This window comes from Protopterus annectens, chromosome 13.part0 (genome assembly GCF_019279795.1).
Source record: "Protopterus annectens isolate FY-2018-M chromosome 13.part0, PAN1.0, whole genome shotgun sequence".
Taxonomy (NCBI): domain Eukaryota; kingdom Metazoa; phylum Chordata; order Ceratodontiformes; family Protopteridae; genus Protopterus; species Protopterus annectens.
This window is the reverse complement of record NC_056747.1, coordinates 1,342,707,450-1,342,722,894: the sequence shown is the minus strand read 5'-3', so window position 1 is coordinate 1,342,722,894 and position 15,445 is coordinate 1,342,707,450. Positions and strand designations below refer to the sequence as shown.

General features: G+C 41.2%; 1 protein-coding gene across 2 annotated transcripts in view; it reads left to right on the top strand.

Annotated features, from left to right (window-relative positions):
- LOC122788292 (verrucotoxin subunit beta-like) overlaps nt 1-15,445 on the top strand; it is a 574,742-nt gene that overhangs the window by 459,341 nt on the left and 99,956 nt on the right. The window contains exon 4 of one of the 2 annotated variants that reach the window (XM_044055368.1): nt 10,536-10,610. The exons of the other annotated variant lie outside the window; for it this stretch is intronic. Within the exon in view, the coding sequence (XP_043911303.1) occupies nt 10,536-10,610 (75 nt within the window). The remainder of the gene's footprint in view (nt 1-10,535; nt 10,611-15,445) is intronic. 2 annotated transcript variants of the gene reach the window in all.

Genomic DNA, 15,445 nt, shown 5'->3' with positions numbered 1-15,445 from the left:
GATGAGGTGTGCCACGTAGAAGGATTTCCTGACTACTGTGGTGATGTCATTATCAAAGGAGAGACTACTGTCCACCTGTGTTCCAAGTGTGTTATCATATTTTCGGTGTTAAGTAGACTACTGCCTATGTGGTAGTTCATGGATACAGAGTTTTTACCAAAAGGGATGACAATGCACTTTTTGACATTGAGCTTGAGGCCATGGCTTTGACACCAGGCATCTGTCTCAGTGAGGCCCTTTTGTAGGATGTCCACATAGTTAGGAGTTTTGATTATGGCTCCTAGTTTGCAGTCATCTGCGAACTTTATTAGCCAAAGACCCGCTGTGTTAGCCTGTACTTCAAAGAAGTAGATACCGAACAGGACAGGACCTAGGACTGAACCCTGTGGTACTCCAGTTGTCACTGGTCTGAAGTTGGATTTAGAGTCTGCTACTTTCACAGTGTGGGTTCTGTCAGTGAGCCAGTTGGCAACCCATCTTGTGACATAGGGATTTATACCTAGTTTAGTGAGTTTGTCTATAATTCCAGATTGGGGGATGGTGTCGAAAGCCTTGATGAGATCTAGATAGGCTGTGTGAATGACCTTACCCTCATCTATGGCTTTGGCGACCGCTTCAAAGAAGTATGTCAGGTTTAGGAGACATGATCTGCCTTTTACAAACCCGAACTGGGTAGGATCCAGAGTTTGGAGATTACCAATGTCATTGTTTATAAGTTCCGTGATGATACGTTCCATAGCCTTGCAGACCAGGCTCATCAGGCTAATGGGGCGGTAGTTCCCAGGGTCTGTGGTGGCTGCCCCATTGTGGAGTGGGATAACCGTTGCTGTGCGCCATTCAGTGGGTGAAAAGCCTGAGGTGAGGCTATGATTGAACATGGTACTTAGGTGGGGTACAGTTCGTTCTGTAGTTCATGTAGAACACAGCCTGGCATGTAATGCCCTGCTGTAATCTGTATAACTGGAACATGCATATGTGCATATTTCCAGGATTACTTGCAGCAATCTGTAGTATAGTGTGTATCAGTGAGGAGGTATACTTAAATATAAAACTTAAGATATTAGAGTTGTATAATTATATTAATGCATTGTGTGCCACATATGATGGCAGTAATCATAACTATTTTTTCTCTCCTCAACCCTTATGTCTCTTGTTTCATTTTCTTTATTTTTATTTTGTTTTATTTGATTTGATTTTTATGTGCTTTTATTTTATGTTTGTTTTATTTTTATTTAAAAAAATAGTTTATTTTATTTTATTTTACTTTTTTATTTTTTTAATTTTTTTATTTTTATTATGTATTGTCAAAATGTGTCCTTGTACTCTGTGTGTACCATGTCATTAAATGATGCACAACTCAGTGGGTTAGGCCGGCCCCAGTAGATGAGCCTTGCCCTTCTCCACTGACTCCAACACTGACAACCAGCATGTCTGGGACCCACCATGGCAGCACTGCCTCTACTGCCCCTGCACTACCTGCACCCTCAGTTAGCCCTGACCTGGACACTGGTCCACTGCTACCCTCTGGGAGCAGTGGAAGAGGTGGTAGTTTCATCACAAACAGCAAGCTGTCAGGGATGGTGTGTAGGGTGGTATGCCACAGCATTAGTGCACTGCTATGCAAGATGGAGAGCCTGGTCTCCCTCATGTTCCACAGGAGGAAGAAGAGAAGACATCAACCACTCCAATCACCTGTGGAGTAAGGTGTGAGTGATGACAGTCCAGTGGGTGATGACTCGATTCTTACGGTCTCCAAGCTTCATGGCCATGGGCCCAGGTTGTCCACACCCTCACCCCAATCATGGTGTCTCCCAACCTTTTGTGTCTATCACCATCCCTGTCTCTTGTCTTGTTTGCCTTGTCTGTCTCCACTTGCTTCCTCGCCTATACAACTAACTTGACCTAGTCATACCTACAACTCTTCCCCAACATTCCCCTCTCTCTCTCTCTCTCTCTCTCTCTCAAATAAAAAATAAATGGGCACATGTCCCACAAAAAATAAATAAATAAATAAAATTTCCATACAAAGCTCTCCATTTTGCATATGTATCTTCTTGGCACACTTAATTTGATCCAGTTGGCTGTACAACATGATTGCATTGTTGTCACGCCTCTCTCTGAAGGTGACAGTCCAAATTCAGTTATACTCATATAGAGTTCCCCATTGATAGTAACATATTACAGAAGGGAGTGACACAGACAAATGACTGGTGACAAACTCACAGACTGAACCTTAAAGCAAACAATGCCTCATTGTCCCCTTTGGCAATGAAGTACCCATGCTAATTATGATATACTTAGCACCCATCTAAACTCAAACACAGTGTTGTGTGACTTGGAAAACATGTTGCTAGCAATCTACACTGTCTTCACTATGTGCCTTTATTGGTGAGGCACACATTCTGCATTGTGCACTTTACACATATGAACATTATATCCAAGGACCAGGGAGGTCATAGCTCTGCTGTACTCTATCCTTATCAGACCACTGATTGACTACAGTGCTCCCTTCTGTCTATACCTCACCAGACACCTGCAGCAATTGGAGAAAATATAGAGGTTTGTGAGTGGGATACTTCAGAGCCTACAAACATGACCTACATGGAAAGACTGAAAGACCTGTCACTGTACTCAGTCTCATGCAAGCTGCTGAGAGGTGAGTCATGGCTGTCCTATAGCGCAGTCTGAGACTTATGCCCTATTGGAAATGCTGGACAGCTGCAAATCAAATTTGACAAGAATAACTTGCTCCAATGTTTTCAACATAGCCTGTGACATAAACAAAACATACTTTGGAGACAGCTACATCTCCCATTGATTGACCCTCCTCTGTAATAGGATCTTACTACCTATGAAGCAGTGCTCCTCAATGCCCCTGTTCAAGTGCAAACTTGACAACTGATTGGCTGATTATAAAGTCACCTCTGGAGTTGTACCTATGTCAGTCATGGACAGGGCCAAGTGGTGCTGCTCACAAAATCTGTCTGCTAACAACAGCCATCAAACTATGTTTAATAAGGGTACTTGTATTTTTATACAACTAGGCTTGTGAACACCCTAAGGCCATTAGGCTAGTGGCCTCCTATGAACCTATAAAGCTATGAACCTATACAAGACTCCCAGCATCTTGTCTCCCACATGGCCTGCTGATGTCATGTACTACAAGTTGACCTGCACTCTTTAAAAATCAGACTTGTGCCATGGCACTTGTGTAAAGTACTGTGTTCTGTAATCTATGTATTTAGATAGGTAGGGGTTCTAGTCTCACTGCAGTCAAGTAAGTGTGTGTGTGTGTGTGTGTGTGTGTGTGTGTGTGTGTGCATGTATGCTCTTCCTTGACATTACAGAGAGCATTTTACACCACCATGTGGGACACTGTTACTACTCCATTCTCCTCAACATATACTGCTAATGTCATCAGCTATAAAGTGTTGTCTGGAACACTCCAAGTCAGACTTGTGTCATGGCACTTGCATAAAGTATGGGGTTCTGTAGTCTGTGTACTTAGATAGGGGTTCTATTCTCACTGCAGTCATGTGTGTGTGTGTGTGTGTGTGTGTGTGTGTGTGTGTGTGTGTGTGTATGCACTCCTGCTTGACATTACAGAGAGCATTTTACACCAGCATGTGAGACACAGTTATATTCTCTATAAGAGACACTGCTGATGTCATCAGCTATATCAGGTTTGTGGATATGCAGTACCCATCTAGTGATGTAAGGATTAATCCTCAGCTAGGAAGGTTTGTTGTGATACCTACATGGTGGATTGTGTCAAAACTTTAGGCCAGATCGTGACATATAATATGCACCTTCATCCAGACCTATCACATGGGGTCAGTGGGCTGTGACAACATCACAAATCACCTGCAGCATGACTCAGGAGATATACTTTCCTGTTACGGTTGAATATACACTTCAACACATGTTTCACATGGGCTATGTTACCATAAAATGGTGTACATCAACATGCATCCTTCTAGGTTGGGGGGCAGCACCTGATGCATGCATGTATAGAGACATTCTGACTATCTCAGCTGTGAGGAAGAGCAACATGTCATCATGGACCCTAGTAATATTACAGCTGTGTGCAACAGACCTGTAAGAATTGTTAGTGCTAAATCATGTCTGTTACATCTAACAGATTTCCTCAAAGATGTCTTTGAGGGCATTCATGATGACAACATTATCATCTTGTGGAACATGACGAGGTCAAGGATTTCACACAAATCCACACTGAGGTACTCATTCAGCACTGTTATACTTGACTATAAACAGCTATAAAACCAAATGGGTAGACTAGTATATGATATACGTGGCATCTCACTATGTTGAAATGTGTGAAGTGACCTACATCTCTGGTCCAGTGTTAAGGTTCCTACATCAGGGCTGTCTGCTAGGCCCTTTCCTGTCCATTAATTAAATGATAACCATCACAGATGACATACATATAGGTTCATAGGTTTATACTAGGCTATCTGCCCTAAGGCCTTTATAAGCCTAGCCCAAAGTTTTGTGGCTTACGCCACCCCTTATGTTAAAAAATACTGTGCCCATTAGTTTGTTGTGCCTCTTTCCAGCAGTGACACAGAGATGATTCCCGGGGTAAACCTACAATCTCCCATCCACTGGTCAAGATTTCTCTTGAACAGAGCCAGCGAGGTGCCCTGCCTCACATGGACTGGGATTTTATTCCACAGCATAGGGAGTCTCTGGGTGATAAATCTATCCCTCCAGCATGTCCTATTTATATCCGTGCTAAGGTTTAAGTCGCTTGCTCTAGTGGTTCTGGTGGATTTGGATTTTTTGAGGTGGAGCATGTCCATTAATTCCGGGTTGGACATGGCCTTGTATGTCAGGCACAGGTCACCTCTGAGCAGACGGTATGCAACTGAATAGAGCTGGAGTTTCTTCAGTCTGGCAGCATATGACAGATTTTGGAGTCCCTTTATCCTTTTGGTGAGGAACTTTTGGGGTCTCTCCAATTGCTGCAGGTGTCGGGTGAGATACATCCCGAATGGGGCATTGTACTCGATCATTGGTCTGATAAGTGAAGAGTACAGAGGAACAATGACCTCACTTGATCTGGATGTGAATCCCTTCATGATCAGGTGGGCAATGTAGAAGGTCTTTCTAACCACTTTAGCAATGTGAGTGTCAAAAGAAAGGCCACTGTCAACCTGGGTCCCCAGGTCCCTGATAACCTCTTCTGTGCTTAGTGGATTGCCACCTATATGGTAGCTTGGGGTTACCTTGTTTTTCCCAAAGGGTATGACTATACATTTTTTGGCATTTAACTTCAGGCCATGGCTCTGGCACCAGCTATCAGTTTCCGTGAGACCCTCTGAAGGATATCTGTGTCCGATGTACTTTCCACTATGGCCCAGTTTGCAGTCATCTGCAAACTTTGTCAGCCATAGTCCTCCTATGTTTGCCTGTACTTCTGAGAAGTAGATGCCGAACAATAGGGGGCCAAGGACTGAGCCCTGTGGGACACCACTTGTGACCGGCTTGGAGTCTGACATGGCACCAGCAACTCTAACCCTGTGGGTTCTGTCCTTTAGCCAGTTTGCAGCCCATCTTGTGACATATGGGTTTACATTTAAGCTGGTAAGTTTCTCTATAATACCCGAGTGGGGTATTGTGTCAAAAGCTTTTGCAAGGTCAAGGTAGGCTGTATGGACTGCCTTTCCCTCATCAATGGCCTTTGTGACTGTTTCGAAGAAGTCAGCCAAGTTCAAAAGGCATGATCTGCCCTTGACAAAGCCAAACTGGGTCGGGTCCAATGTCTGCAAGTCCCCTATGTCTTTGTTTATGAGTTCCATTATGATCCTCTCCATAGCTTTGCAGACCAGGCTTGTTAAGCTTATGGGGCAGTAATTACCAGGGTCCGTAGAGGCACCGCCTTTGTGGAGTGGGACCACAGTTGCCGTACTCCACTCCTTGGGCACGTATCCTGTGGTAAGGCTAAGATTAAACAGCTGCCTTATGTGCGGGTTTAGTTCCTCATTGAGTTTGTGTAGTACACAGCCGGGGACACCATCTGGTCCCATTGATGCTGTGTTTTAAATTTAGAGAGAGCAGCTTTCACCTGCGCATTTGAGATGTCTGGGAGGCTACACTCTGCTGGGATAGTTATCTCTCCTTTTGGGGGGGAGAGGGGGGTGAAGTTTGCACTGAACCTGTCTGCCAGTATGTTGGCAATGTCTGTGGGTTCAGTGATTTTTGTATCATTTTGGACGAATTCTGAGCATATCTGGGAGTTTCCACCCAGGTTTCTAACATAGCTGAAGAAGGCCTTATGATTGTCTTTTGAATCTATGGCAATTTTTCTCTCAAAGTTGGCCTTGGATGATTTTATGAGTGCTCGTATTTTTTTACTAATAATGATCAAGGGTGTCTTCCCTTTTATGGATTTTGCTCTATCTTGTAATAGCTTTCTCCTCTTATTGCAAAGTTTGTTTATGGCTGGGGTCCACCAGACTTGACATTTGCCCTTGGTGGAAAGAGTCTTGGTTTTATTAGGGATTGCCTGATCCATGCAGTCCTGGAGGTGTTCGTAGAAGGCATTTGTAAGGGCTTCCACAGCTTGGGTTGTGGTTTCCACTGGCTCGGGGGCCTTGAAGGATACCACACCAGTCTTGAGTAGTGTGAAGTTTGCTTTAGAAAAGTTCTTCACTGTGGTCTTTTTTGTTTGGGGTGGGGGCGGGATGTGGATTTCCAGTGAGATTAGTTTATGATCAGATCTCACCAATGAGGGATATACTTCCGATGTGGAGCATTTTGTCCCCATGTTTGTGATGATGAGATCTAGTATATTTTCTGCTCTTGTGGGAACAGTGACTAGTTGTTCCATGGTATTTGAATTTATGAACTCCAGGAATCTTTGGGCTAGAAAGTTGGGGCTTGAGTAATGTTCCCAGTCTATATTCGGGTAGTTGAAGTCACCCAATATAATGGTATTTGGAGATACATTTATACCCTCCAGTGTCTTCAGGAAGGCTGTGTGGGGTTCCTGACTTTAAGAGGGTGGCCTGTAGCATGCTACAAATTGTAGAGCAGTTTTGCCTATGGTTAATTGCACCTGGATGGTTTCCGATGATTCGTGCGTTGCCACAAACCTGGAGGTGTGGATATCCTTGATGAATATGGATACACCCCCTCCTTTTGTGGTGTGGTCCGGGTTTTGGGACCGGAACACATGATATGAGGTAAAACCTGATAGTGCCGGGGTGCTCTCAGGAGCCTTGAACCAGGTTTCAGTCACAGCACAGACATTGATGTTCTCCATACTGAGAAGGGCCTTGAGTGCATGCATTTTGAGATTTAGACTTCTGGCATTGAGCAGCATTACCCTTAGTTTCTTCCCATTTTTGTTTTCTAGGGTGGTAGGTTTAGAATTTCAGTCTTGCCTAAAAAAGGCAGTATGGGGGTGGCAATGGCCTTAGCCAATATCCGGAATCACAGGGGTGACAGGTGCAAGCCGTCCCTTGCGAAGCAGCGTGGCTTGTCAAGCATGTCATCCCAGGCAGACAGACACTGGATCCCCTTTGAATGACACCAGAAATTAAGCCAATTGTTAAAGCTGATCATCTTGTCTCTATATTGTGGCATCATTCTTGGTGAAGAAAGGATACTGCTCAGGGTCAGGGTCATACCTGCCTGGGCTACATAATCAGAGAGCTCCTCTATGTCTCTTTTCATGTAGTCCAGGGAGATATGTCTCAGGTCGTTCACACCAGCATGGACAATGACTGTGTCATATTTGTACTTGCTGTGGAGTGACCTGAGTGCTTGTGTTATGTGGCGGATTCTAGCACCCGATAGGCAGCTTACTGTGACCCTCTCCTTGTTCAGCCTGGTGGGTGGGAAATCAGTGTGTCTGACTATGGAGTCACCTATGACAAGTATGTTTGGTGTTGTATTTGGCCTTAAGGGCTGTGACTGCTTTGCACACTGATTTTGTGGTTTATGTGTTGCTGTGGTGTGTCATGAGGTGGCAGTTGCTTGGGTGTCTGCTTTGGAGGCCTCTGCTGTTTAGGTAAATTTTTGCTCAGAGCCTCCGAGTATGTCTTTGTGTGTTTATGTGTTTGATTCATTGTTGTGATAGCTTTATGTGAGACTGGTTTTGTGGTGTGTGTAGTTGCCTTCTCCTCCTGTCTGGTCTTGCCAGTCCTGAGTTGAGAGAGCTCAGCCTCCATTTTGGCTAAATAGCTGCATCTCTCGCAAGTATTTGTGTTATGTGGGAGGAGGAGAGGGTTGTCTGTGTACATGAGGCAATTGTAACATTGCCTCAATATTCCCAGATTCACCAACAGGACAGGAGAGGACACCAGCATCTGGCCCTTCGACATGCTAGAGAAATTAAGAAGTTAGGGGTGTAACTGAACAAGAGAGGACTTAGTAAGGAAGTGGGTACTCCTGGGGGGGGGGTTCGCTAGTGAGGGACTTTGTATAATATAGAAGTGCTTAACCTTTAAAGAAGATGCTTTTAAGACAAGTGCTATGTACAAACAGTTTTCTGAAGGCCTACAGATTGTGGGCAATCCTTGACTCCAACTGTGATATTAGTATAGTACAGACAGCATCAACACATACCAAAAATTGCTGCCACAGCCTTGACACCATCTGCAATAACAAGAAAACATGGGGGATTTGTTAAGTCTGGAAAACAAACACACACCTCCAGAAGATGTTACATTGTCAGGACAGTGTGTATGGTTACTCTCACACAGTGTGGATGTACCATAATAGTTGTTCAAGTGTGTTTGTGCAGACTTATCTCTGATCACTCTAAGCCACATATGTTATGTCAGAGGCATGGGATTACTGGTGGTATTTTTCTGATATTGTCCATGATTGTGAATGGTTCTTTTAATGTTTTCTTTGAGTCTTTACCTGTGGCACTTGCTGGAGACCTCTGCACAAAGGCCAACTCTTATTCAGGCATATTGTTTTGCACAGCTTCACAAATTGCACCCTACCGTAATTGTACATCAGATCCCTGACAGATGTCCTTTGTATTATTCATGTAAGGATGCTTATCTCACACAGACATCCTCCCCATTGTTATGTCAACTTGTGTGACAGTCACATAAATCACATTTTCACAGTATGTTCCCTATTGTACCATATAGATAAGTGATTGGTGTTGCTGCTACAGACATCTTCCAGTGACATGCCCTCATCTGCTGTACATTAGGTTGTTTCACCTGTCCTCTTTTCCTGTGTTCATTCCTACAATTCATGTGTGTGTCCCTATTCAATACACACACTAACACTGAGTGTTCATTTTATATGGTAGTTCATATACCATTACAGAACATTTGTACAGCTTCAATATGGAATGCTAGGAATGGGATATTACTGTACTCTGCACTGTAGATACACTATCCTGTACTATGTTTTGACCACATATTTCTCATTCATACCTCTCAACTGTCCAGATATTTCCAGGATGTCCAGATGTGTTCCTTATCAAATTTGTGGTTTTCTGCTATATCACTGGGATGATCTCTGGACTGATATGACATAATATTGCATACATTTCAGTTCATACCTCTCAAATGTCCTGATTTTTGCAGAATGTCCACTTTCTGTCTCATATTTTTGATCTTTTCCTTATAAAATGTTGGTTTTCTGACAAATCATTGGGCATCATTGCGGATTGAAGTCAGAAAATAATGACAGACATTTGAGTTTCAAACTTCATGCTCTTCAGAAAGTACATGCTGTTGTAAAACTATCAACTTTCTAAGTTTGTCAGAGCAATATTAAAATCTGTCCCTATTTTGGGCCTTTATGTCCCCATTATTTATGCTTTGTCCAGATTTCTTGCTCTAAGAGGTTGAGAGGTATGTTTAAGTTTGTCTACTACATCTCTGTGAGACATCTATGTCAAATATGTCCGTATTTCTGGTTAATTGTCTCTGCATTATGTTGGCCTTTGTGCAGATGTGTTGAACTAAGACCTTGAGAGCTGTCTGTGAAGCCCTAGTGATCACTGTGGCAATCCTCACAAAACCGTGGACCGTATGTGCTCTGCTTTAAACAGGATTGCTATCCATAGCCACAAAACCTTGCGTAGATGCCGTGCACGGCATGAATATGCATGACACATTGAGGCGTGCCATGCACTACTGCACACCACTGCACAAACATTTAAACTCTGTGTAGGCTTCATGTGGAGGCTACACAGAGTTTATTGAATCCTGGGGACTGTTTATAACATAATCTAAACAATGTTGCTTATTGTCCGGTTACTTGCACACAACAGCTGCATTGCTAAACAGTGGACAAGAAGTTATACAATATTTGCTTATTATTTCCTTTGTACCTAAACAGGCACCTCATTTTACAGTACTCTGAAAGATATTGCATACCACCTTTGCACTAAAGAAGATTTGTGTCTAAGCAGGACAGCTTTGTAACTAGGACTTGCAAAGACTTCTGATGGTTTTGTACAGCTAGATGCAGATATATTATGATCACAAGTATTATAATTACCCTCATTTTTAATTATATATTTTATTTGGTAGGGAATGCAGTACCAAAAACATGTCACAATATCCTAACACAGCAGCCAGGATCCAGTCCAGTAAACTTCACTGATGGTAAGTTTTAAGTACTCATGTTTTCAAAAACTGCAGTTGTATAATGCACTCTTGTAAACATTTATGTAGTTCAGATTATTTAATATAAGTTTGTGTGATTACTGTTTATAGTTTAACTATAATTTTGTTCCAAATAGCTAGAAAAACATTATAAAATTGATACTTTGCCTCTGAAGAAAGAGGTATAACAGTGATTTCACACTGTATATCATTTCAGTTTCTAATTTTGTTTGAGGAATTAGAGTAGCACCTTTGTTCATCCTTTATCATGTCTTATTGCTTCAGATATTTTTATTTGATCTTACTAGGAAGAAACATACAACAGATATTTGATTGATGGCAAGCTGGATGAGAGCTTTTAGTTACAAGTGCTGTGATACTATTGCTGGTCTGTGACGTGATTGGATTTGCTATTGGATTTCTCCATTTAAAGTTTGGGTACTTCCATTATATACATATATATATTTCATTCTTGCTCTTATTGTATTACTTTTTTGTTTTATTTCAGAATTGCTACACCTTAATTTTTTCTTCGAGTTTTACAAGTTCTTGGCTAGGCTCAGTTAGAAAACAGGTCGCTTTCTATTCACTAACTGAAGATGAATTAAAGCTAGCTAATTAGTAGGAGTTGCGAAACAGTATTTCTTATTTAGCTGCACTTGTTTTTAGCTGCAAGTGCCATGGGACTACTGCTTGCTGAGTGACTGCATTGGATTTTGGTTTGCATTTCTTCATTTAAGGTTTGGATGTTCCTTTAAATTTCTAGTCTTCCACCAGGACACAAATGCTCTTCAGCAATTACATTCTGCTTACCGAGCACACTCAAGCAAATCTGCAGTCTGCGGCTACCACTCCAACCATACAGTACAATAAGGAATCAGTACTGCAAACTAAACAAAGATATACATTTTGAGCCTCAAGAGCAGGGTCAGTCCACCCAGGCATTCTACTTGTATGTTTTATGAGAGTGAAGCTATTACATTAGCAGTATTTCTTAGTAGTTCTCAGCTTGCTAATAAAACTGACTGTTGTAGCCTTGTGTCCTCCCCAACCCCCCGCTAATACAGTAATCCTAACTGTCCAATAGACAGTATACATTTAATTCACATCCCTGTGACTAAATTAACCATCACGCAACCCTCTCAGTGCTTTCTGCCTTAGTTTGTATCACTTGGAGGCCCACCTGTTTATTTGCATCTCTATACATTCCCCTTCATTGCTAATGTATCTCCCTACTCTAATCTGTGCACAAACTGGTTACTAATCAGCAATTCAATGTAAAGACACACTCCCAACCTTAATAAACGTTGCTGTCTCTTCTCTCCTTCACTTTACAGGTAGTTTGAATTATTACTTACCCTCTCTGAGGCCTTCACTGATTTCCACTGATTGCCTCTCTGGTTTCTTTGCATTCCACCTGATCTACACCCCTTGTGCTATCTCCCTCCCCCAATACAAAGTCTATATTATAATCCTGCTGAGCGTGGAGCCATCTTTAAATTTCTAGTCTCCCACCAGGACACAAGTACTCTTCAGCAATTACATTCTGCTTGCCGGTAAGCCATTAGACCTCAGGAATTTGTTTTAAAAGTGTTCCGATTTGTAAAGTAATACTTACTTTTTACTCTTGTCTTGGTTGGCTCTGCCCCGCTCCATTCGCCCTTGCTAATGCCCGGGCTCTTTCCGCTCCCCGGCCCTCCTATTCCCTCCCGCCCCCACTACCTCTACATTTATAGTAATCACAGCCACACCCACAGCTCACCCTCACATCACCTCCACCAATCACAGCTCCTCAAGTCATATCACATATTACCACATCAACTTGTTCCACACAAAATACTCCCAATCACTCTCATTCCCACTAGGCATTGTTTACATCACCCACACTACTTCCCCTTCCACATATAGTGCAACCCTATAATTCCTATTCAGACCCCCCACCTAGAAACAACATAAACTTTATAACCATGACTATCAAACAACTAAGTCTAGTCTGTCTTCTCATAATTCTTTACAGCACCACAAGTTATCACTGTAGCAATATCCCTAAACTTAGTAGCACAACACTGCATTATGCACTCTCATATACAGACACCACACATTATAATAATATCTGTGCACAGTTATTCAAGAACTACATAACGGACCAATTCAGAACTAAACACATATGCTCTCATTCCTACTCCAAAAAAACACAATACTTTCTCACACTCCTCACCACACTCCAACATCTGTGTAACCATTTTAACACCAGGCTCACCATAAGTGGGGATATCCACCCCAACCCAGGCCCAAATCCATCCTGTCCAACACAAACTGCTTCAACACAAATGTCAGAACATAACACCCCCACTTTCTTTATCCCTGGGCAAATCAACAACAGCAGCAAAACCAACCATCTTTTAATGCTAAATATTAACATTAGAAGTATCAAAAGTAAAATACCTGAACTCCAGGCCACAATAGCACACTACTCCCCAGACATAGTTGCTTTAGAAACCTGGCTAAATAAAACATAGCTAACTCAGAAGTTCTCCCTACCGGCTACAATATCATTAGACAAGACAGACCACTTCGTAAAGGGGGTGGAACTGCCTTACTGTACAAATCCAACTTAACTGTCCATCAATTACCAAACTCTTACCCCCTCTCCCAATAATTGGGACATACTTATCTCACAACTTCAACTTCACCCTAAAAAGGTCATCACCCCAATTGTGATCTATATTCCACTTGGTAATACACCTGCTAGCCTTGAAGACTTCTTATCCTGGTGTTCTTCCACATACTCACAAGAAACCCTTATTCTGGGGGACTTCAACCTAGATTGGTTCACCTGTATATCAGAACCACCAAGTAATCTAATAAATTTCCATGGCTACCAGCAGCTAGTCCAAATTCCAACTAGATGTGATAGAAAATCTAAAAGGGAATCCATCCTTGACCGAGTCCTAACTAACAAACCCACATTGAACCCTCACGCAGGCAGTCTCCCAGACACCTTAAGTGACCACAACATAATATACTTTATACGTAGTAGAACAAGCATATGCAAAACCACTAACTATATATCCACTAGAAACTGAAAAAAATTCTCTCCTGAGGTCCTCAACATTTTACTCTGTAACTGTGACTGGACCCCCCCCCCTAAAAACCCTCCCACTTGACCAGGCTGTTGCATATTTCAACAAGATATTTCTACAACACCTAGATACTGTTGTTCCATTGTGAAAAGTCAAGGTTAGAACCTCTACAAACCCCTGGCTCAGTAAAGAAACCAAACAAATCAAGTCCAGAGACACTGCCTGGCTTTACTATCAAAAAACAAAGAAACACAAAGCCTAACTAAGTACCAAGAACTGCGCAACAGTGCAAAAAAATGCATTAGGCTGGACAAAAAATCCTACTGCACAACATTGCAAACTAAATACCAACACAACCCGCAAAAATTTTGGAAAAATGTAAACCAGCTACTAAAATCCACCCAGAAGACTACTTCCAAGCCAACCACCCCTGACACTAAAGTTCCCATCGAAACACAATTCAACTCCCACTTTGTGAACTCAATTCTATCCTTAGTATCACAGGACAGTTCCTTCCTCACTACCCCCCCCCCCAACACAAATAACACTAATACAAGCTTTACCCTCAAAACAGTTTCCACCACTTCAATCAAAGGCATGCTCTCCAAACTAAAAACCTCATCAACAGCAGCCGACCTACTCCCCAGCTATTTCTTTTTTTTTCAAAACAGGTTTATTGTTTTAACATATAAGAGAAATATCATAACAATTTTATACAAGTAATTAAAATAGGTATCATTATAATATTCAACAAAACAACTAAAGTATTTACAAAGACATCCACTACAATCAGATCAATTAATTAAACTTAAATACCATGCTATTGAAATTAAAAATTTTTTAACAAATTTTGTAAATTATCCCATACAATAAAATAAGATGTTTTTCTGTTTGTTCTAGTCCTAATTGTGTTTATTTCCATATGACACACTATATTCATAACATTTTTAAATTCATTGAACGAAGGAGGTGTATCTGAAATCCAATTTCTAGTTATTATTTTCCTAGCCACTGCTAGAATAGACCATAACAAGGGAAGCTTAACCTTTTAACACTTTGAGGTACAGGTGTGTTGAATAATATAAGAGATTTAGAAATAATGAAATTATCTGTAAAAGAGCCTGCAAAAATTCATTAATTGACTTCCAGTATTCTTTCAATTTTATACAGTCATAAAACATATGAGCCCAGTCAGCATTAATTTCTACATTACATCTCTTACATAGATTATCTTTATTATTTATTTTATTCATCATCAAAGGTGTATAAAAAGATCTATGTAAAAATTTCCATGTATAAAGTCTCCAGACAATGGAAGACGTAGTTCTATAAGCAGATTCCAATATATATTGTTTATCTTGTTGATTTGGTGGGTCCCCATTAATAGAAGTGAAATAATTCCAGTATGAATCTACACTGTAAAAGTTTCTTGTCTGATAACTTTATGTATGTATGAAAGTTTACCTTTATCAGAAACTTTATGTTGTAAATTTAATATCAAGTAATCAATCAGTGTTGGAATAGATTCTTTAACAGTTATAGACATTAAATCTATTTTATTAATGAGATGTTGTCTAAAGGTCTGAACCTCTAACCAGCAAGTTTCTCTTAGATCAAATTCTTGTTTTAAGAAATCTAGATTTTTAACTTTATTATCAGATATCAACTGATACCAGTACTTTAGATCATTATCTATAGCTAAATGAGTTCCTTCAGAAGTAGATGACAAAAGCATACCCTGAGTATACATTA